Genomic DNA, 24,194 nt, shown 5'->3' with positions numbered 1-24,194 from the left:
ATATTCTGGTTTTCTATATTCATCTAAAGCATTAACTCCTATTGGTTCCATATATACCCAGCAACTTCTAATATCTTCCCCACATATCATTAATTACTGGTGTCCAGACAGTGAATGCAAGTCGGCTATTAAACTACAAGATGCATCACAGTCGAACCTCAAAATGAATTTGACACACATTCAGTTTCTGTGGAGGGCAAAGGGAGTGGTTACCCAAAAGCAGACTAATAGCAGCTTGTGCATTCCCAGACTGGGAATTGAATTCAGGATCTCTCTTGTCTATAGCATTCAAGTATTCCGTGAATAAACTAACTATTCCCCTGGGGTGATGTGGGCTGATGAGAGGGAGCTTATTGCATTTACACCACAATTGTGATGCTCAGTTTTGAATTGTGTTGAAATTGGTTTGGAAACTAATTGAAATGGAACTAACTCACAATGAGGGTAGCCTTGATGCCTGCTGGCTTCAGGATAGCTTGACATGTCACTTACCCTTGGACTTCAGCTGAATATTACTTCAGCCTGACTGCCACCACGGTACAGCAGGGATAGACTGAGAGGTGACGCTCTCTGTAACTATGGATCATCCCAAGAGGGAGAGGCCAGAAATAATTGCCATACAGTCTCTCGATTCTGAGTGACTCCTGTTTAATGATGCTGCTGTGGTGAAGGCAGAGGTGAGATACAGTAAACAGAGGACACAGTTTCAAGATGTGTGGTCAGAGGACTGGAGGCAATGTGAATTTCTTTCAGTGCAGCCAGTTGGGCTCTGAGGTGCATTTTCTGAGAGGGCAGTAGAAGAGCTAGCAGTAACATTTAAAAGGAAAATTGGATACATTCAATGAAAGGGATACCTGGAAGTGTGTGTGTGGGTGTGTGTGTGTGTGGGTGGGTGGGGTTGGAAAAGAGGGGGGAGGGACACATGACAGCAGCAGCATAATGACCCCCCCCTGCGAAAATAGCCCCCCAAAAAAACCAAACATGTTTTATTATCAGTTCAAGTATTTGCAGATAGTAGTAATCATATTCTGCATGGTGTACTGACTGATTTAAGCAATGCTAAACATCCATTGCTTTTGGAGTTCAAACCATCACCTTAAAATTGGAGGCAATATTTCTGGAAATTCAAAAAAAAAATTATCAGTGAATCTGATTGAAAGCATCCTGTCGGAAAGCAGAGACGCTCGGATCCTGAGCAGCACCGGAGAAAATATTCCATAATTAATTGGAGTGAAAAAGCGTCGCTGTGTCGTCCGTTGCGAACCCCCCTGTTCTTGCACTGACAGACTGTGATGTTTAAATGGGCCAAGTTTGCGCCAGCAGAGGGCAAATCATGTTTCGTCTGTGTCTGAACTAAAGCGTGACTTCAGAAAAAAAATGTAGGTTTCAAATAAAATGTATGAAGCAGTCCAGTGGTAATAACTTCCTTTTCTTTCGGGAAAAAAAGAAAAGGACACAGGTCTGTTCGGAAATCTAAAGGGGGAGTTCTTTTAAAAAAAACAAAAAAACTTTTACATTTGCTGAAGAGAGCCTAACTTTTCAGAAAGTGTGTTTTATCAGAGTGGAGTCAAAGATGTACAAGTGTAATCGTTCATACAGAGAGGTGCTGTGGCCCTCAAACCTTGTTCAGGTTCATTGAAAGAGAGAGACAGACAGTAAAGGAAAAGGGGGGGGGGGGGGGGGAAACTTTATCTCGACCAGTGTGTGGTTCAATCGAATTAAAAAACAAAACCGCTGCCCGTTTCGTGCTCGTCCGGAAATAAGCAAAAGGGTATCAGTGGAAACTGCTCCGGCGAGAAGGTGGGTCGATACCGGATCAATAAGCATTTACCAACATAATGTACACTACAGCGAATACCTTTCGGAGATGTCAGGTACGGAGAAACAGATTAGACAGGCGGGAGAGGTCGGAGTGTTAGACCCAACTAAAACGGACAAGTCGTACCTCGTTCAGGGCTGGGGATATCACAGGTCAAAGCTTTTCCTGCATTTTAACGGCTGCTTGAAGTACGAGAAACTACAGAGGGAAGAATTGTTCGCAGGCGTGCTCTCCAAAGATAAGGGGCTGCTCATGAAAATGCCAGCGATCAAGAAGGAGCGAGCCGACAGGGACGGGGTCATTCGGGGCTTGTTGGACGGTCTGCCCGAGTTTCTGGCCCCGTTGAACGCGGCGAGCGTGCCGGTACTGAGCCCTCACCCACCGCCCTACGAGCACCTCTTCAGCCCGGCGCGGCGCCCCTTCCTGGGGCTGCAGGAACGGCGGCACCCGGAGGAGCTGCTGCGGGAGCGCGTCTCGTCCATCCCCGATTTCCAGCCCGTTTTCGACAACGGCCAGCCCTGCATCGAGGTGGAGTGCGGAGATAACAGAGCCCTGCTCTATATCCATAAGCTGTGCCAGGGAAGCAAAGGACCCTCTATTCGTTACAGAGGAGAATGGCTCACACCGAATGAATTCCAATTCGTCAGCGGCAGGGAGACAGCTAAGGACTGGAAAAGGAGCATTAGACATAAAGGTGAGTACCTACAAAAAAAAAGGCAGTGCAAAATAACAGGGATACAGGCATCATTGTAATTCTCAATGGAGGAGGATTAAAATGTGATTATTTCGGGGACAGATGTCCTTTGATTGAGAAAGTTTAACGCGTAAAAAGTTGTAGGTTGTGTGGACAGATGGATAGTTATTTTATTCCCCGGCATTGAACTAATTCAACTCCACTCCCCCACCCCTCCCGCCCCGACCCCAACAAACAAGTGGCCAAAAAAGTGTCTCTGGAAGTGCAATTCGAGCTGTTGCGGTATAGACAGAGGACTTTTTTCTCCTGCAAATGTTCACGTCAGGGTTTAATGTGTTGTCTGGAGTCGTTAGCAAATGTCCTGTGAAATTGAAGCAGAGGTGGGGGGGAGAGGAGAGAAAAAAAAGACAAAACCAGGAAGTGAGTTGACTGCCCAAAGTGTTTGCCTCCCTCTCTCTCCCCCAGACCCAACCAACAGCAGTTCAACCCAATTTCTTTTTGAAAAGATAGACCTATTGCAGGTGTGGAGGGAGTTGGGAGTTGAGGTTTGGAGGGGGTGTGGTAACAGGGGGAGGGGTGCCTGGTACCCTCTGCATGTTTGGTCAGTTGTGAATCATTTCCTAGTTTATGAAAAAAAACTAGGAAAAGGTGTAAAGCCATGCGTGAAATGTGATGATTTTGGCTTTGCTTATGGAATCGATTAACATCAATTGATCAGCAAAGAACGATTGAGACTCTGGAGGAGGTGAAGGAGGAGTGGCGGAGGGGAGGTGGGGGGGTTGGGGGGTGTGCTGTGTCTGTGAGGAATGATTTGAAGATTGAATGAGCCAGGAAGTGGTAAGTCAGGGGACAGAGTGCAATCAGATTGGATAGGGTGTTAGTTTATACCTATCACATAAGATGCAACGGAGCAGTCTCAATCGACCCGTTACTGAAAAAAATAAGTAAATGTGGGTTTGGTATTTGCGTTTTCTGTTTGAGGTGGGGAGGGGGGAGGCTGGTGAGAGAAGGGAGGGTCGTGTGTCCTGGTTGTTTTCAGTCAGCCAGACGGTAAGAACAGTAGGGAATGTGGCTAGGTGCTCGCTGTTGGTGGGGGTCCCAGAGAATCGCTGGCGGCTGTTGAGATCTTGCTGGGACTGACAGTCGGAGGGGGTACCCACGTGCTGCAGTTCAAATAGCTCAGGAAAGATGGAATTACTGCCTGACTCTGCTAGTACAGTCCCTCAGCGTGTGACTCTGGCAGTGTCTGTGATACTGCTAGTCCCTCTGTCAGTCTATGACTCTGACAGTATCTGACTCTGCTGGTGTTAGTCCCTCTGTCAGTCTGTATCTCTGGCAGTGTCTGTGTTACTGTGAGTCCCTCTGTCAGTCTGTATCTCTGACCGTGTCTGTGTTACTGTGAGTCCCTCTATCAGTCTGTGACTCTGTGCTGCTCTCTCTCTAGCAGTGTCTGGCTCCGGGAGTATCCGCTTCTGGCAGTGTTCAGTGTCTGTTACACTGTCTGGCTGGATCAGCCAGTAGTCTGGGGTCTCTAGTCTCTCCGGCCGTGCCTGGCTCCGGGAGTATTTGCTTCTGGCAGTCTTCAGTGTCTGGCTGTGGGGCTGTTCTTATTTTGGTGCTTTAACTGTGTGTTGAGAAAAGAGTGTGTGTGTGTGTGTGTGTGTGAGAGAGAGAGACACTGCGCTCTGTCCAAACAACATTCATTTACCAGCGCCATTGTTACAGAGACGAAAGCTCCCGCACTTGCTCAGAGTTACGGCGTTTTAATATAAACTCGCAATTATCTGCTCGTGTGGCGGAGTAAAGCTTAAAGAAGTGGAAGGGAAGTGCAATTCCCGGTATTTTTAAGGTGTCCTATCGTATGGCTGCGGTTTTGGGGGATTGCCGGTAATTAATTAAACATCTATTTCAGAGGCATCATTAATTTGAGGGAAGTGAACAGAAATATGTCATACCTTCTCATATAAACACACACAAAGTTTACGCTGCGCAAAACGCGATCTGAAGGTGATTTTTGATTTTTTTTTCATAATTGTCTTTCTTTTTAATACAGGAAAAAGTTTGAAGACGCTTATGTCAAAAGGAGTCTTGCAAGTACATCCTCCAATCTGTGACTGTCCTGGGTGTCGAATTTCGTCTCCAGTGGTAAGATTTGATATTTTAACTTCCCACCTCCGCCCGCCCCCCCCCCCCCCCCCAATCCCAGCAACTGATTTTTAAGTTTCTTCGTTATCTTGTGGAAATATAGGAAGTAGAACTTAAAGCAGGTCTGATCTCAACTGAAGTGCTCGTACGAGCAGTAGGGCAGGTTCAGAATGTTAAACACAAAGTAAACAGTGTGACTGTCTCCACACGCTGTAGCAGTTCCAGTCCACTTAGGATGGACCTGACCATGGGTAATGAGTATCTGTAACTCCCATTAAATCAAAGCGCTGTCTTTATCTAGACAAATGTTTCAGCAATGTTAGCGCATTGCTTCCACTATCCCCTCCCAAAAAAAACACATGGGAGTCCTGCAGTCAATGGCTGAACAGCTAATCTCTTCCTGCCCTTCTGTTGTGACTGCCCAGTAAATCTTTGCTGTCAATCATACCGGTTATCACTTTTCCTGGCTTCGGGGGCGGGAGATGGCGAGGTCGTTTATCAATTTGTCTATCATTCCTGTGACCTCTTCAGAGATGGGAGTTGGGGGGGGGGGGGGGGGGAATTCAGCAGATTCATAAAACTTATTTGTTTTATCTTCCTGTATAAGTTCAGACTGAAAACTGATTGAATTTAGATGAATTAAAATCACAAGACTGGTACTATTTCAAATAAAACATGGTTCCTACAGGAAAACGCCTCTTTTAACTTATCAGAATATTAATTCCCTGTTGATATAACCTAACTAAAATGGTCAGTTTTCTCCCTAAGGGACCTGCTCACACCTTGTACACATACTTGACACATTAATTGTTCAAGGGATATTCAAGACAATACCTTTCCTTTATTTTAGTTGCCTGTTTCTGAAAGTCTGTCTCTGCTAAGTTAAAGCAGTTCAATATTTTCTGCAGGGATGGCCAACACCCCCAACACATTAATACTCATTGAGTTTTGATTGGCATTTATCTGTGCAATGATATAATAATGCGCCATCTCAAATAGCTTCTATTAAAGCAAGTGTACTGCTCACTGTTTAGACTTTTGGATAAATAATACTTCTGCTGAGAGAGTGAGAGGTGAACACATTGCCCAGCCAAGACATTGGTTTGTTATGAAGAATTAAAATTTCAGAGGCCAATGTCTGGTTGGAATATTTTAGTAAGAAAAAGTTGTATTGAGAGACAGTTTCCAAATTACGAGTCTGGAAAAGCTGGGAACACTTGCCCACTCATCAGAATAGGTTTCTGAAATGGAAGTGACATTGGAATATATTTCCATTTGGCAAACTGGAAAAGTGAATTACTAAAGATGTTCTTTCTTTAACTGTTGGGCAGTGTGGAACAATAGTGTGTAGATATGGTGTTAGATCGGCCTTGTGGAAATGAAAATACTCTCTCATTGCAGAAATATGTAAATGCATGCATGTGTACTCAAAAGCTTGCACTATTGTTCTTACAAGACCATTGAGTATTTCATGGCAAGTATATAAGAAACTCAACTGTGAGTTATTGATTGTTTACTGTCTACTAGTTGGGGGCCAATGGTTAGTCATGGTTCAGTCCACTTGATTTTTTGGACTTTGATATTTCCAATGTTATTATTTCTATGATGTTCAAAATGCACTCAAGGACATTTGGTACCTATCTGAAAGTTCCAGTGTTGATGCACTATCTGATTTTCTGTGGTGGGAAAATACACATCACAGGAAAATGTAAAACAAAAACTTGGCCTGCTCTTATTGTTAATGAAAAGCCTGTTAAATATCTTTTTATGTGTTCCATGATACCCATTAGAATGACAAGAATATAACTTTTTAAAAATTGAGTTGGCATTTCTGGAAGTGTATTTGCACATGATGGAGATAGCACAAATGTTTTATTTTTGGTTTTGCTCGTCTTAACACACAGTCTAGATTACACTGTTATCAGGCATCATCAGCTAACATAGCTCTACTACACTTGGTATCTAATGTTGATTATGCAACTTTAATATTCTACAGACCAGTTTTATATCAAAAGATCATTAATGCAATGACCATATTCCATTGAAATGTCCATTTTTTTCTGGCAGTCTGTATGATTAGATTAGATCCCCTACAGTGTGGAAACAGCCCCTTCAGCCCAACCAGTCCACACCGACCCTCCGAAGAGTAACCCACCCAGACCCATTTCCCTCTGACTAATGCATCTAACACTATGGGCAATTTAACTGGCCTGCACATCTTTGGAGCACCCGGAGGAAACCCGCACAGAAATGGGAAGAATGTGCAAACTCCACACAGACAGTCACCTGAGGCTGGAATTGAACTTGGGACCCTGGTGCTATGAGGCAGCAGTGCTAACCACCGAGCCACCATGCCACCCATGAGCATTGAACTTTGTACTCATAGAGTCATACAGCAATACAGCACAGAAACAGACCTTTTGTCCAAACAGTCCATGCCAACCATAATTCTAAAGTAAACTAGTTTCATCTGCCTGCGCTTGGTCCATATTCCTCCAAACATTTTTGTATGTACTTATCCAAATGCATTTTAAATGCTGTAAGTGTACACATATTCACCACTTTCTCTGTAAGTTGAATCCATACATGAACTACTCCCTGTGTAAAAAAAATTACCCCGCATGTCTTTTATAAATCTTTCTGCTCTCACCTTAAAAATATGCCCTGTGGACCTGAAATCCCCCACCCCAGGTAAACACCTGCCACTCACTTATCTATACCCCTCATGATTTTATAAACCTCAACTTCTGATGTTCCAGTGAAAAAGTCTTGGCCTACCCTCACAACTCAAATTCTCCATTCCATCCAACATCCTGGTAAAACTCTCTTCTGAACCCTCTCCATCTTAATAATATTTTTCCTAAAACAGGACAATCAAAACTAGGCACAATACTTCAGAAGAGGCCTCACCAACATCCTGTACAACCTCACTATGATGTCCGAACTCCCATGCTCAAAATGTCAGAGCAATGAAGGCAAGCGCGCTAAACACCTTCTTAACCACCCTGTCTACCTGTGATGCAAATTTCAAAGAATTACGAACCTGAACCTCTAAGGTCTCTCTGTTCTCCGACACCAGTTAAGGTCCTAGTTTTAATTGTATAAATCCTGCCCTTGTATGTTTTACCAAATTGCAATACCTTACATTTATCCAAATTGAACACTGTCTGCCACTTTTCAGCCCATTGACCCAATTGACACTCTGGAATGAGATATTATAGTGTAGTGACTTCATTAATATTACAGCTTCTGTCTCAAGACCCTTCTTTCTCTTGTCCTTTTGTTCTCTGTTCTCTGCAGTATTCCCTTTTCCTTGTTCCTCTTTTTTCTCTTTTAGTGCCTGTCCAACTATCACTTTTTTTTCTATCAGTGGTGCCAGCAGGTCTTTCTGTGACTAGAACTGTAATTATAAATAAAGGTACTCATTTGTCTAACACTGTGACCACAGGGTGACTGGAGCTAGCAAGCAAGTTCTGGTAGCAAGTTTGAATGTTTGACTTTTTTTAAAACCCAGTAATTGCAATATTGAAATACTGTGAACATTGTGAATTGCAATTTCTAGGAGCAATTGTTCCAGTAAAATTATTTTTCTGACTGTGAAACACAGCTATGATATAGGAACAGGAATGGTCAACTCAGTTCGTTAATACTGCTCCCCTATCCAGTTAGATCATAGCTGGTCTCTAATTTAACTCCATTACTCACCATTGCTCTATACCCCTGGATATCCTTACCCAACACAACAAATACCAAAAATGCTGTTGTAGAACATGAGAAGGTAAGACTGCATGGGTGGGGAAAAAGGCTATGTGACCAACTCATGTTTTTTCCATTATCCAGAAACATTTCAGAACTCAGTGTGACTATAATTTTCCTTCTCCCATCCTGAAAACCTGAACTCTTGATGTAAGAGAGGATTTAATAAGCAATAGATATTTTCATTGTTTTTCATTCACTTATAGTTTTACTGTGCCATAAAGCCATCTAACATGTTGTAAGTCAGTCTGTTGTGATAAATCTTTATCTTACGCTGCAGATCTTTTGAATCTACTAAGGCATAAGAGGATACGGGTTTCATAGCTTTCAATTATGGACAATTGTCAGGTCCTGTTTATGTCAACCATTTTAATGGTAACTTACTAAGTCTCTTTGACAATGGATTGAAGCATTGTGATAGTATATTACATATCTGAGAAGACAATGAATGTCAAAAGTTTACAAGTATGCAGATTTTTTTATTGCAACAGATGGAAGGAATAAACTGTTAGATGATGCTCAGTAGTTTTGACAGGATCCTAAACCTTGTTACATGGTCAAAAACCTGATCTCTAGAGGTGAGGTGAAATGAGAGTGACTATCTTTTTATGGGTGGCATGGTGGCACAGTGGTTAGCACTGCTGCCTCACAGCGCCAGAGACCCAGGCTCAATTCCCACCTCAGGTGACTGACTGTGTGGAGTTTGCACATTCTCCCCGTATCTGCGTGGGTTTCCTCCTGGTGCTCTGGTTTCTTCCCACAGTCCAAAAATGTGCAGGTTAGTTGAATTGGGCATGCTAAATTGCCCATAGTGTTAGGTGAAGGGATAAATGTAGGGGAATGGGTCTATGTGGGTTGCGCTTCGGTGGGTTAGTGTGGACTTGTTGGGCTGAAGGGCCTGTTTGTACATTGTAAGTAATCTAATCTTTGACATCAAAGCAGTATTTGAGCATGATCACAAAGAGCCCGAACAAAACTAGAGTCAGTGGGGATTGGGAGAAAATTCTCTACGGTGTGGAGTCATACCTTGCACAAAGGAAAATGACTGTGATTGCTGGAGAGCAATCATCTCAGTCCAAGGACAGCAGCACAGGAGTTCTTCAATTTATCTCCTCGGTCCAACCATCTACAGCTTCATGAATAACCTTCCTTCGATCATACGGTCAGAAGTGGGGATGTTTGCCAATGATTGCACAATGTTCATCATAATTCCTGGTCCTCAGATACTAATACAGTCTATATTCACTTGCAGGGAGACCTGGATAATATCCAGTCTTGGATTGATAAGTGGCAAGTTACATTTGTGCCACACAAGTAATGTCCGTCTCCAATATGTTACAGTCAAACCTCCACCCCCTGACAGTCAATGACATTTTTGTCATTGAATTCCTCATTATATTCTGGGGGTTACAACTGACAAAAAAAAATGAACTGGACTAGCCATATAAATACTATTGCTCCAAAAACAATTTCGTGGCTAGGAGTTCTTCAGTGAATAACTCACCTTCTGTCTCCCCAAAGTCTATCCACCATCTAAAAGTTAGGAGTGTGATGGAATACTCTCTTCTTGCCTGGGTGAGTGCAACTTCAACAACATTGTAGACGCTTGACATCCACAACAAAGCACCTCACTTGCTTGGCACCACCTTCACCTTCACATTCACTTCCTTTACCATCAATGAACAGTTCCAGCAATGTGTACTTCTACAAGATACATTGCAGAAATTCATCAAGGCTACAGAGACAACACCTTCTCAACCCACAAACTCTCGTCTAGGAGGACAAGGGAAAACCACATATGCATGTTCCCCTCCAAGCCACACACCATCCTAACTTGGAACTTTATTGCTGTTACTTCACTGTCAATGGGACAAAATCCTGAAACTCAGTAACACCATTGTGGGTGTCTCTATGTCCTAAGGACTTCAGGGGTTCAAGAAAGAAACATGCTCACCCTGCTACATTCTCCAAGGCAATTAAAAATAGACAATAAATGTTTGCTTAACTAGTTGCATCTACATCCCATGAATGAATAAAGAAAAATTTTGGAGATGGGAACAAATGGAGTAAAAAGTAATTGCATCCAAAGGCATTTTATTTTACTCAAGTTGTGTATTTTCAAAAATCTGCTTCATTTTGTTAGGGTTTAAAGATTATTTGAATATGTTGCATATCAACTTCAATGCTAAATTTTGGGAAATAACCATTTTACTGGTCCAAATCCCATAGTTAAAAAGTGATGACCATTACAATCCATTGGGCTCATCTTAATGATACAACACACTCCACAGATGGGACAGATAATACATTTATAGGTTTCATTTCTTTCAAATACAAGGCACTGCTTTAGTACAAATGTTCATCTGGCTGTTAAAGGTATGCCAATGAATGTATTTGGTGCATCAGAAATGTGGTTGCCAAAATATTGAATTGTGGAGGGTCAATAGTTTACTGCGTTTCATTTGGTGAAGTGGCCAAAATTTCCCAGCTAGCCAAGGCAAGATGTTGCCAGGAAGTTCAAGTGAGTTACAAGCAAAACAGTCTCTGGAAATGAGTAAGCAATTAGGTTAAAAAGAAAATCTATTGTTTTTCTTTCCCATCATTAAGTTACTGCATTTATGAACCTGAAAACCTTAAAAAGATGTTGATGAGTCTAATTGGAGAACCATTCTAGTTTTAAAACAAATCAATGTAAATGTCAAATGTTTTTTTAAATAAAGCTGGGATTGGATTATATTGGTAAGCTGCATTTACATTTGTGAGGAGGTGATATTGGAGGTGACAGTATTATGTATTATCCAGTGTTTTTCTGATACTTGCAGTTCTTGATGGGCCCCACCAGCCAGTTCAATGAAGTTTTTAAAGAAGACAAAATTAATAATTGAACTTTTAATGTGTGACTTTTCATATTCCCCATTCCCACATGTTATCTATGAACATAGGAGAAAACTCAAACCAAATTGCCACTTGGTCCATATTGGGCCCTGCCAAATGATAAGTCTCTGGTTTATGACAGCAATAAGCAATAGTAATGAGAATACAGCAGTGCCTTAGAGTAAAACAAAAGCAGGAAAGGATGCCCAATAACTGTAGGTTGTGCTATATAAAGCTCTAATTAAAGTATACTGGATAGTTTTGTGGAGTTTGAAAAGGTGAATAGACTAATTTTCTAAGTTTATATCCCAAAAATAAGGTGTTTATCTCTGTAATGTCTTTATGAATTGGCCTTTTTGCACAATTTGCATTTATTTTATGGCGGTTGCATCAAAAATACTTAAGTGTAAAGAGTCAATTTCCAGAAACAGAAGATGTAGACCATATTGTTTTCTGTGCAGTTATTGACTTAATATTTGCATCCAATTTGAAAGATACACTTTTAACTTTGTGTCAATAAGCTATCAATTTGAACATTCAGCTAGTTTTCAGTTAAGAGGACCCCACCTCTTCAATCAGATTTAAATAAAATTCAGCTTTCTGCTCACTATAATCTGGCTAGTCAGTCAACTGAAACCAAGTATCATTATGATCAATGTTCAAATCAAAACCTTAATAGTGAATGTTGCTGCCGGGGGATGCTTTCCAGTGAGTAGTAACTGAAAAGGCTTTCATGCATTTGTTTGACTTGTTATGGTTCAGGCGTATTTCCCAACAATAATTGCTGGAAATGTAAGTGGAAATGAATCTCCAAAAATCGGCTGCATCTTCTATGAACCAAAACCTGCATCTTGATGTTCATTGAGAGTGGGATAACATGCCACAGATGGGCAATTAAATATTAACGAGGAGACAAAGCAATGCCTGGAAGAGGGCTACATTTTCTCTCAAAGATGGTAAACATTTCATTTGAGTGATGATTGTGTTCAGGCCACAGGTAACATCTACAATCTGGAATTATCACCTCCGAAAAGATCTTGAAAGGTGGGAGCATCGATGACTGAGTGCAATAGAGTTTTGATAGACGAGTGTATGAAAGGATAGTATTCTAAAATCGATCAGTTGAGTTGAGATTACCATTACCCTTGATTGGGTTAGCTGGACAGAGAGACAGAATGACTTACTCTTCCTCTCCATGATCTCACCTCACCAGGTTAAAAAAAAATGACACCACACCAAGTTATAGTCTGAAGTGCTTCAAAAGCTGGTGCCTCCAAATAAACCTGTTGGACTATAACCTGGTGTTGTGTGATTTTTAACTTTGCTGAAAACGTGTTGCTGGAAAAGCGCAGCAGGTCAGGCAGCATCCAAGGAACAGGAGATTCGACGTTTCGGGTATAAGCCCTTAACTTTGTCCACCCCAGTCCAACAACGGCTCCTCCACATCATAACCTTACCAGATTGTAGAATTTTTCAAATTTCCTTTTTGATATGCAGGTTTGAATATGTTGACATGTCAAAGGAATAATGTCCTCACAAACTTAACAAATAATCTCTGAACCACATTCCTGATGAAGGCTTATATCTGAGACGTCTTCTCCTTGGATGCTGTGCTTTTCCAGCGCCACATTTTTATACTGATTCTCCAGCATCTGCAATCCACATTTTCTTCAAATAATTTCTGAATACAGGAGCCAATTGTCATCTTGCGTTCAATCCAGTCAGATGGAAAACTGGTTACTTTTTGAAAGTTAATGGGTGTCAGAGACCAAATTTCCAACTGAAATTTGCCCTATCTCTTTAAATAGGCAATTTACAAAAAAAAAATTCGCTATTTGGCACAAAATTGATTTAGCTGTAATCGTTAAGTCTGTTTGGGGGCTTATAGTCAAGGGGAGGGAGGACCTGGCAGAAAACAGCAAATGCTGGAGATCACAGCGGGTCAGGCAGCATCCGTAGAGGGGGAGAGCAAGCTACCGTTTCCAGTCTGGATGTCTCTTCATCGGAGATTTCTGTGTTGAGGCATTATCTGGAAAAGTGCGGGCGGGACAAAACCAGAAATCGCTGGGGAAAAAAAATTCAGAAGGTCCGGCAGCATTTGTGCAGAGAAAGCAGTGCTGAGTTTTTCCAGCAATCTCTGCATTTGTCCTGATAGTTCTTTGGGTGTTTTGTTGGTGGGTCCCACCCGGAGGGATAGTGTTAAAACTCACGCCTCTTGGCAAACGCATTGTAACTCATTGACGGCGAGGGGTTTTGTACTTAAATTCAGGGTTGGTGCAAGTAAACGCGTCCCCGCTCAAGAGAGCGATTGCCCTTTTAAGACTTCATGGTGGCAGCTGCGGGTTCCTGGTACTGCAGGGAGACGAGAAGCGAGACGTACGCTGCAGCTGTGAGCGTTAGCTCGTCCGCACAGGAAACCAGTGGTCAGAGCCTTTCCAAGGCGCCGCCGTCTGAAAGGGGCGGCTGGTCACCTCTTGTGGCGCATTCCTTATCGCTAAATCGGCAGTAAACTCTCCCTCCCTCTCACACACACACACACAAAGATAAGTCAGACCAGACCCGGGAGGTGCAGAGAAAGAAAAGACCTTTGTTTGTGAAAGAGACTTAGAAACGTCCCTTTTTTTAACCTGCTGCTATGAGGTTAGGTGACAACTCTTGTGTGGTGGGGAAAACAGAGAGAGAGAAAAAATCCATGAACAACCCCGATTATGAATCTCCTGTACAAACTCAATTTAATAGAAACTAGGGGAAAAAAAACCTGCAATCCATTTCTGTAGCATTCCAATCTGTTTAAAACATACTAATCAGACTGTGACTGCACAGTTAGATACAACTTCAGACCCTCACTCCCAGGTTATAGCAATGCTTTAATTTTGCAGTCGCTTCGAATCGACTTTCTGGGACAGAATGGACATTGCAGTCCCTTGATGTTTTGGAATCAAAAATAAAAATCCACGCACCGTCGCTCGCGGCTTCGATGTTGACATTGCAACAGCCGGACTCCCCAAAGGAATGCGTTTCCTCTCCGCTGGCGTGTGTGTATATATATATTTTTTTAAAAGGTTGGCGGAAATTACTCGTCCTTTTGGCTTATAAATAACGCGCTCTCTGACTTCCAGCTGCTCAGACTTTGCTTAATAAATTTGTACAGACGGGAGAGGGAGGGGCGAGAACGCCCTCACCAGCACAGTAATTGGAATAAACGTGTTCACCATAATTTTCTTTTATTTTAAAAGGCAGACGCTGTGCAGAGTGATGTCGATCAGATTTTATACTTCCAACATTCAGTCAGCAGCGATGGGGCGGGGAAGTCCTTCGGGTCCATTTTTTTTTGTAATTTAAGATTGTAGAAATGTTATTCGAGCGTGAATGATATAATAAACTGTCTAAATTAGTGTGAATGTTTTAGAGTAACATTGAAAGGACCATTTCTCCTGCTAGGTTCATTTGAACTATTGTACACTGTATATCAAAATTGTATAACAATCCACAATGGACTAATACCATTCAAAATCATAAAAGCATGTGATTTATTACTAAACTGACCCTGTCCAAAATTACATTTACATAGAAAACATAGGGGCTGGTGTAGGTCATTTGGCCCTTCACACCTGTTCCCTCAGTTATTATGGTCTTACCTGATCGTGCAACTCACTAAAAACCTAAAGAACTCCGAATGCTGTAAATCAGAGTCAAAAATAGAAACTACTGGAAAAGCTCAGCAGGTCTGGCAGCGTCTGTGGGGAGAAATCAGAGTTAACGTTACTGGTTGAGTGATCCTTCCTCAGAACTGCAACTCAATGGCTTGTTCTTGCTCTTCCCTATTAACTTTTGATCCCTTTAGCCCCAAGTGCTAACTCCTTCTTAAAATCGTACAATGCTTTGGCCTCAACCACTTTCTGTAGTAAAGAATTATACAGGCTAACTACTCTCAGGGGAAGGAATTTCTCCTCATGGCCTACTCTCTATCCTTAGATTAGACTTAGCTACAGATTTAATCAGATGTTATCCAATATAGATGCCACTTGATCACTTATTCATTGTTCTTTAACTTAACAGAGTTGGCAGTAACTCTTTCTCCAGCCACATGACCACAGTTTTCCAAATCAGAGAAGAAAGCTAAATTTGAGAAACATTTTTAAACAATCCCACTGCAATACGTAATGTTCCCCTTGAAGATACATTTTAAATGTGAGAGGTTCTGCTACCAATATGATTTATAGCAATCAGACTGGGTAGGCTATAATTACCATAAGATGCTGCAATAGAGTGGTACTCTGGTCTCTGGGAGTCTGTGTTGCTTAGCAACCACAGTCAGTGCTTAGGAGCGGAGAAAAGCTGTCAATCCTCACTTCAGTGTGCTTCAGAACTAATGAGCTCTCCTTATTAGGGATTAGTTGATCTCAAAATGATTATACCATCGAAATGGATAATTTAGGGGTTGATGTGGGGAGCTAATGGAAGGAGAACTTGTGTCAAAGCAGGTTTTCCCAGTGTCTATGGAGAATTGATGAATCAATCACTGGAACATATTCAGCAGTTACCAATGTTTGGGGCCCCAAGGACATGATCTAAAAGACGTTGTATGCCAATGTGATCGACAGGGTATTTCTGTCGGACAGTTTAAAGGTTTGGGCTTGCAGACTATGCTGTGTGATTTGCCTTGAAATGAGGAAAGGGAACACAATACTCAAAACAGTTAAACTACAAGAGGCAGGTTTGCCTCCTGATCCCAAACAACCTTGGGTCATGCATTATACTCTGGAAGGAACAATTATTTTTTATAGACTTCAAAGTGGGGTTCTTGTTTTTCTCGCCAAACCCAATTCTAAACATGGCAAAGATATTAAAGGAAGGATACAATGCCCCTTTGTTTAATGACAGAGGTCTCATTTAACAAAGATCAAAACATCCCTGCTTGATATATGTCCCTTCAAGCATTATTCTCAAAGCTTTAGAAAATTGGAGATATTTTAACTCGAAAGTAAGCAAATTAGTTTTTTCAAGTACGTTGCCATTTCACTTTGAGACTTGAAGCTTTTCACAAACTTTGGAAAGGCCACTTGATAATAAAAACCTTGAATTCTGAAACACAGGAGAGATGAACCAGAGAATAAGAGGTCTCAACAAAACCATGAGCTGTGAATTCCCTACTGAGGTACTGGGCTGAATAAATAAACAATGTAGATTTTTTTGGGGTTTGGTGACCAGAGAAAATTTAAAAGATCTAATTTGAAAAGTCTCCTTAATAGATATAATGGATCAAAACCTTTTTAACTGGAGAAACACTTCACAAAATTGCATTTTAATTTCAATAATTGTACTTTAATATCTGTTGCTGGGGTTAAGTAATGGAGAAGTTATACATTTTTTAATTTGCACACAATTTAAAAAGACTCTGAAATAAATGACAGAATCCAATCCAGTTTCTAAAATGGGAACGTTCTTGCTTAAATCCTTCTGGTTGCCAAAATATGTTTTCAATTTGAAACAAACTTGCAATTAGGAAGCTGTGTCTCCATATGGGGCGAGAGTGTCAGTGCAGATTTGGATGATCTTTGAACCTGTAACCTTCATATGTGAGAGTATTATGAATTGAGTCAAACTGACACTTAAAATTTTACAAATGTATATTACATTAATCAGCATAATTTCTATTCCACCATAAAACTGAAAAAATGGAGGTGGTCAAAACTAAACCGATGCAGATCTTATTCACAGTTAGTCTGTCAAAGAGTCCGATAAAATGCAATAATTTGGGAAGCAAGGTGGTTCATTAAATAAGTTGCACTCTGGTACTGCCCCAGTTATCATGATTGGACATAACAGTCTTATTCTGGATTAGATGGTGCTGGAAAAGCACAACAGTTCAGGTAGCATCTAAGGAGCAGGAAAATTGACGTTTTGGGCAAAAGCCTTTCATCAGGAATAGAGGCAGGGTGCCTGAATGGTGGAGAGATAAATGAGAGGAGGGTGGGGTGGGGAGAAAGTAGCATAGAGCACAATGGTTGAGTGGGGATGGAGATGGAGGTGATAAGTCAGGGAGGAGGGTGGGGGAAGGTAGCAAAGAGTACAATGGGTGAATGGGGGTGGGATGAAGATAATAGGTCAGGGAAGAGGGTGGAATGGATAGGTGGAAAGGAAAATAGGCAGGTAGAACAAGTCATGGGGACAGCGCTGAGCTGGAAGTTTGGAACTGGGGTGAGGTGGGGGAAGGGGAAATGAGGCAACTGGTGAAGTCCACATTGATGCCCTGGGGTTGAAGAGTTCCGAGGCGGAAGATGAGCCGTTCTTCCTCCAGGCATCGGGTGGTGAGGGAGCGGCGATGAAGGAGGCCCAGGACCTCCATGTCCTCGGCTGAGTGGGAGGGGGAGTTGAAATGTTGGACCACAGAGTGGTGTGGTTGATTGGTGTGGGTGTCCCAGAGATGTTCCCTAAAGCGCTCTGCTAGGAGGCGTCCAGCCTCCCCAGTGTAGAGGAGACATACATCGGGAGCAACGGATACAATAAATGATATTGTGGATGTGCAGGTAAAACTTAGTTAGTTGCTCCTTATTCAGTATGAAGTTTAACAGGCTAGTTCGGAACTACCTTGTAGAATAGAGTCATAGAGATGTACAGCACGGAAACAGACCTTCGGTCTAACCTGTGCATGCCGATCAGATATGCCAACCCAATCTAGTTCCACCTGCTAGCACCCGGCCCATATCCCTAGAAACCCTTCCTATTCATTCACGAGTTTTGAGAAGATTTGTAGTTCAGGTTGAGGTTCTGGATGTAGGTTTGCTCGCTGAGCTGGAAATTTCATTTTCAGATGTTTCATCATCATACTAGGTAACATGATTATATTCCCTACAGTGTGAAAACAGGCCCTTTGGCCCAACAAGTCCATACTGACCTTCCAAAGAGTAACCCACCCAGACCCATTTCCCCCTGACTAATGCACGTAACAGGAGGAAACCGGACACAGGAAGATTGTGAAAACTCCACACAGTCAGTCGCCTGAGGCTGAAATCAAACCTTGATCCCTGGCACTGTGAGGCAGCAGTGCTAACCACTGAGCCACCGTGCTGCTCTACTTTGAGTGAGCCTCCAGATGAAGCTTCATATCCCTCCAAACCCTTCCTATTCATATACCCATCCAAATGCCTTTTAAATGTTGCAATTGTACCAGCCTCCACCATTTCGTCTGGCAGCTCATTCCATACACGCACCACCCTCTGCATGAAAACGTTGCCCCTTAGGTCTCTTTTACATCTTTCCCCTCTCACCCTGAGCCTATGCCCTCTAGTTCTGGACTCCCCCACCACGGGGAAGAGACTTTGTCTATTTATTCTATCCATGCCCCTCTATAAGGTCACCCCTCAGCCTCTGACACTCCAGGGAAAACAGGCCTAGCCTTTTTAACTTCTCCCTGTAGCTCAAATCCTCCAACTCTGGCATCATCCTTGTAAATGTTTTCTGAGCCCTTTCTAGTTTTACAACATCTTTCCGATAAGAAGGAGACCAGAATTGCAAACAATATTCCAACAGTGGCCTAACCAACGTCTCGTACAGCCGCAACATGACCTCCCAACTCCTGTACTCAATACTCTGAACAATAAAGGAAAGCATACCAAACGCCTTCTTCACTAAGAAGGTCTATTTGTTCATCAACACTCCCTAGGACCTTACCATTAAGTGTATAAGTCCTGTTAAGATTTGCTTTCCCAAATTACAGCACCTCACATTTATCTGAATTAAACTCCATCTGCCACTTCTCAGCCCATTGGCCCATCTGGTCAAGATCCCATTGTAATTAGAGGTAAGCTTCTTTGCTGTCCACTACACCTCCAATTTTGGTGTCATCTGTAAAAACTTACTAATTATACCTCTTAATGCTCACATCCAAAAAGGTTTTTTAAAAAAAACAATTCATGACAGCTTTGCAGAAAATGAAAATGGTGCACCTATTTTTAAAGAAACCAGAATTTTATGTTAATGAATTCATTAATAGGAGCTTATTTATGGCACAGTTATGTTCTTTGATAGAGATGGGCTGTTAAATAAATGAACAGAAAAGTTTTAGTCACTCTTCAGTCATTAGATTTATGGTGTGGTGGGGTGAGGGTGTAAAGGAGGAATTGAATGGCATTAGGACTCAATGGGAGGCAGTAATGTTGTGCTTGGATTAACCCTAACCCTTGCCAGGAGAAACTAAAGCACTTTCCATTAGAGTGGGGACAGTGTTCACACTGTGTGGAATGAGGTAATGAATAGCAGCACCAGGCATCAAATACCACTGTTGTTTTATCCCCCCCCCCCAATAGATAAAAAGATTTGACCATTCCTCTGTTTCACAGCCTGATTGTCATTTTTGTCAACAACCCTTGTATTGAAAGGGGCTGCTTTAATTTACCTTTTAGCTGCCCAGTTCCTGAGGCTGGGCAGTCTCTCTCACTTTTGGCTGTTCCTCTTCCTTTGTGTATATGTGCGTTCCCAAGGTTTCACCTCTTAGACAAATAAATTCTACCTTCCTGCAACGTTTGTTGTAACGATCGTGGAGGAATGGTCAATATGAGGTAACGATTGAGGGAATGCTTAATGTGTAATGGGAGTCAATTATTTAACCCTTTGCTGCTCACAACTTTCAAACCATATTTCTCTTAGAAGCCTTGGGGGTAACTAGCACTTGGAGAAGATAAACGGAGATACATTTATAATCTGGCATTCCAGTCAATATTACTTTTATGAGCTTGAATGTTTTAAGCTGCATTATCCCTTTGAAACCAACCAGTGATTTTCTGTCAATAGTGACTTCTTTTAAAGCAAGTGGTAGGGACAGATCTTTACTTGGCTGAGATTTAAATCGTAAAACTGACAAGAGTGAAAGATTTGATACTCCATCTTCAGCCTACAGTAAAGCAGTTTGGTGGACGTGTGCCTTCTAATTAAAATGTGTCTCACCACTGAATAATGTGTTCATTTTCCATTGATTAAAACAGTGTATAGGCACAATGATCAGTTGTGTTCAGTGCTGTCCTTTCTGTACTACCTCCTTCTCTGCAATTCTGCAACCATGCAGTTAATTGTTTGCCCCTGAAACTGTCTGTCCTCAGAATTACCTGTTGATTAGTTCATCTGCCTTTTGACTCACTGCAGTTCCAACAAGCATTAATAGGTGGATGGCTGTAAATGCTCTTTGACAATAGATAGCTTCATCCCACAAAAAGATTGGCTCATTCCATAAAGAACACTTGCACTAGGAAAATCGTCAAACAAATTGAAAGTATTTTGACTTGTGAGGTTTGACTAAATTCAAATGAAACCAATAAAATGGAAGTCTAAAACCCAAAATAGTCCTCTCTCCAAGTATAATGTTTTTAATCTGGCCAATATTTATCCTTCTAGCCAACATTACAAAACCAGCAAGACTGCTCATTACCATTTTATCTCTGGGTCTTTGCTACAGAGAAATTGGCTTTGCATTTCAACATTGAATACACTTCAAAAATACCTCACTGGTTGAGGGAGGAAAAAAAAACTTTGGTGTGCTCTGCTATAGAAATGCGATTTCTTACTAATTTCCATCAAGGAATCAAATACATAACAAGCATGCTATGAAACCTTGCTATGAACAGATTGGCTGTTGATTTTCAAACATTGCAGCAATCTTTGTATTTCATTGGCTGAAAAGGGTTTTGGGACATCCTAAAATTGTGCTCAAAATTATAAAGGAGGTGGTGGCATAATGGTAACATCCCTGGATTAGTAATTGAGAACCCCAGGCTAATGCTGTGAGGATAGGAGTTGGAACCCTGGCAGATAGTGAAATTCAATTTGTTGAGGATCTGGAATTAAAAGATTGTTTAATTGTGATCAGGCAACCACTATCAATTGTCATTTTAAAAAATAATCTGTTTTACTATTGTCCTTTAGGGAAGGAATTGACTGTCTTTCTCTGATCTGGCTTTTGTATGACTCCAGACCCACAGCAATGTGATTGACTTTTAACTGCCCTCAAGACAGTAAGAGATGGGCAATAAATGCTGGCCTTGCTAGTGACATCCACATCTGAAAATGTGTTGCTGGAAAAGTGCAGCAGGTCAGGCAGCATCCAAGGAGCAGGAGATTTGACGTTTCGGGCATAAGCCCTTCTTCAAGAATCCTGAAGAAGGGCTTATGCCCGAAACGTCGAATCTCCTGTTCCTTGGATGCTGCCTGACCTGCTGCACTTTTCCAGCAACACATTTTCAGCTCTGATCTCCAGCATCTGCAGACCCCACTTTCTCCTAGTGACATCCACATCCCATGAATATATTTTTCAAAATGTTTTAAAATCTGCTATGTTTTTAAGGAACTTTCAAATATGATTGTTTTGAGAAAGTTAGTATTGAATATCCCACCTGCAAGGAATCATACTGTCCGTACAGTGCGGAATCAGACCACTTGGCATAGCTTTAAATTAAAGGGAGGTAGGTATAGGACAGGTGTTAGGGGTAGATTCTTTACTCAGCGAGTCGTGAGTTCATGGAATGCCCTGCCAGTAACAGTGGTGGACTCTCCCTCTTTATGGGCATTTAAACGGGCATTGGCTAGGCATATGGAGGATAGTGGGCTAGTGTAGGTTAGGCAGGCTTGGATCGGCGCAACATCGAGGGCCGAAGGGCCTGTACTGCACTGTATTTTTCTATGTTCTATGTTGGCCCATCAAGACAACATTGACTATCCGAACAGCGTCCTAACCAGACCCATTCCCCTACCCTCACCCTACATTTCCTATGGCTATTCAACCTAGTCTGCACACTCCAGGACACTATCGACAATTTAGCATGGCCAGTCCACCTAACCTGCTCATCTTTGGACTACGGGAGGAAACCCCATGCAGACATGGGGAGAATGTGCAAACTCCACAGACAGTCGCCCGTGGGTAGAATCAAATCCGGGTTCCTGGCATTGTGATACAGCAGTGTTAACCACTGAGCCACTGTGCCAACTCAAGGAGAAGAAGTGCATAGTTGTAAAATTAAAGTGATAAACTGAAACTTGTATTGCTTGGTGGAAACGTTGAAATTGTGTTTTTTTGGATAACCATCAAAGGACATGTTACTGATCACTCTCTTGTCATTTCTACCTTTGCTCTTTATCACATGTATTAGAATCTGCCTATTTGACTAAATGTTTGGTTGCCCATCCAAAGATTTCTTTGGCTCAATTTCAATTTTTGTTTGATATTATTCCTATGAAGCCCCTTGGATCTTTCACTGTGTTAAAGTTATCAGATAAATACAAGTTGTGGAAATGATTACTTTGAAAATTTTAGCAAAACACAAGATTGTGAAAAAAATTATTAAGCTGTGAGAACTGGTCAATAAATAGGGTATCACAATATATAAGCTGTGGCCTAGTTTGTAGTACTATTGCCTTTATGCCACAGATCCCAAGTTCAAGTCCCACTCTAGAGTTTAGTTGCTTATAAACCCAAAGCTGAGAATTATGTTACTGAGGAAGCACTGCACTGTTGGAGATTCTTTCTTTCAAGAGTGATATTGAACCCATGACATTATTTTGAAGATGAGCAGGGAATCTATCTCTGGTGTCCTGGCCAATATCTATACCTCAGTCAAACTCTCACAAGAAGAAACAGAATATGCTGGTCATTATAGTCGAGAGTGCAGTGCTGGAAAAGCACAGCAGGTCAGGCAGCATCCGAGGAGCAGGAGAATCGATGTTTCAGGCACAAGCCCTTCATCAGGATTCTCCTGCCCCCCCGGATGCTGCCTGACCTGCTGTGCTTTTCCAGCACTGCACTCTCAATTCTGATCCCCAGCATCTGCAGTCCTCATTTTCTCCATGCTGGTCATTATAGTGCTGTTAATTAATGAAAAAACAATGTTGATTAGTTTGTGATTCTGAAACAGACTGTTCACATTTTTATATATTCAAAGGAATGCCGTTGCCAATGTCATGGACTACTCCTAAGGGCTAGAATTTTAACTGGCAGTTTGTCAGTCTGGGTTTTATTGTTCCATTCTATTTGAATCCATTGCACCACTTACTGCATAAAGGAGATTTTCTTCCTTCATTCCCAATACATTGGATAGATAGATCAAGCAATCTTAACATGGAAAGGATGCTTGTCCCTGCACAGTCTGATTTTGTCCTCGTTCTTCAGACAGCTCCTGATATGAACTGTGTTAATTTTTTTTTCTCTTCTGTCACTAGTTTTCTTCCCAATGTTACTTTGGATGGAAAATATCCACTTGAAGAATCTACGTTTATTTTCAGTTTCAGGCTGCTAGATTATGAATGTGAATTGTAACATGATACTTTCTCAAATTTCAAGACAAGTTGAACTCTGGGCTTCGGGTTGTCAGTGGAATGCAATGTGAATTTTCCAGGTGACCACCAATTTTAATTAATGCCCATATTGTCTTCCAATTGGTGACAACATACAATGGTGTCTGTTCACCAAAGTGCTCAAAGAACTTTTAAAAAGAACAGATTTTGATGAACTCATGACTTCCCATGGAGGCAGTCATCACTTTCCCAGACAGTGTTCAATACATTGGGATCAGAGTTAGTGGACAACCCTTGGCAAATATCAATTCCTCCACAGAGATGTCATTATTAGGATCAACCTTAGATTCACTCTGTGGAAGCAATGTACCTGAATTCTAAACAACTCCTTGAGTTAAAGCTGAGAGCTATGTCGAATCACATCTAATGCAGATGCAAAATTGAGGAAAGCACATGGACCCCTAATATTGTGCCAGGAAAAAAGATACCAGCACTGCACATATGCTGATAGTTTGAAACCAATAGAGTTCATAAAATGGTGCATATTGACCATTCTTTAATGGTAATGCTGTGATGAGGACTTACTCAGGTCCCTTCAGTCTAACACATATAGCAATTGATATTCAG

General features: G+C 41.7%; 1 protein-coding gene across 8 annotated transcripts in view; it reads left to right on the top strand.

The window, feature by feature from the left end:
- The first annotated feature begins 1,712 nt into the window (after positions 1-1,712).
- The window catches only part of samd11 (sterile alpha motif domain containing 11), a 321,180-nt gene continuing 298,698 nt past the window's right edge, over positions 1,713-24,194 (top strand). For 5 of the 8 annotated variants that reach the window (XM_060852148.1, XM_060852146.1, XM_060852147.1 and 2 more), the window contains exons 1-2: positions 1,713-2,513; positions 4,567-4,658. In XM_060852148.1, the coding sequence (XP_060708131.1) occupies positions 1,868-2,513; positions 4,567-4,658 (738 nt within the window). In that variant the 5' untranslated portion in view covers positions 1,713-1,867. Of the gene's footprint in view, positions 2,514-3,209; positions 3,259-3,416; positions 3,464-4,030; positions 4,401-4,566; positions 4,659-24,194 lie in introns of those variants that run through there. The other 3 variants (XM_060852151.1, XM_060852150.1, XM_060852149.1) reach the window with 3 other exon arrangements.

Source organism: Hemiscyllium ocellatum, chromosome 37 (assembly GCF_020745735.1).
Source record: "Hemiscyllium ocellatum isolate sHemOce1 chromosome 37, sHemOce1.pat.X.cur, whole genome shotgun sequence".
NCBI classification, from domain to species: Eukaryota; Metazoa; Chordata; class Chondrichthyes; order Orectolobiformes; family Hemiscylliidae; genus Hemiscyllium; species Hemiscyllium ocellatum.
This window is presented reverse-complemented; position numbering and strand designations above follow the sequence as displayed.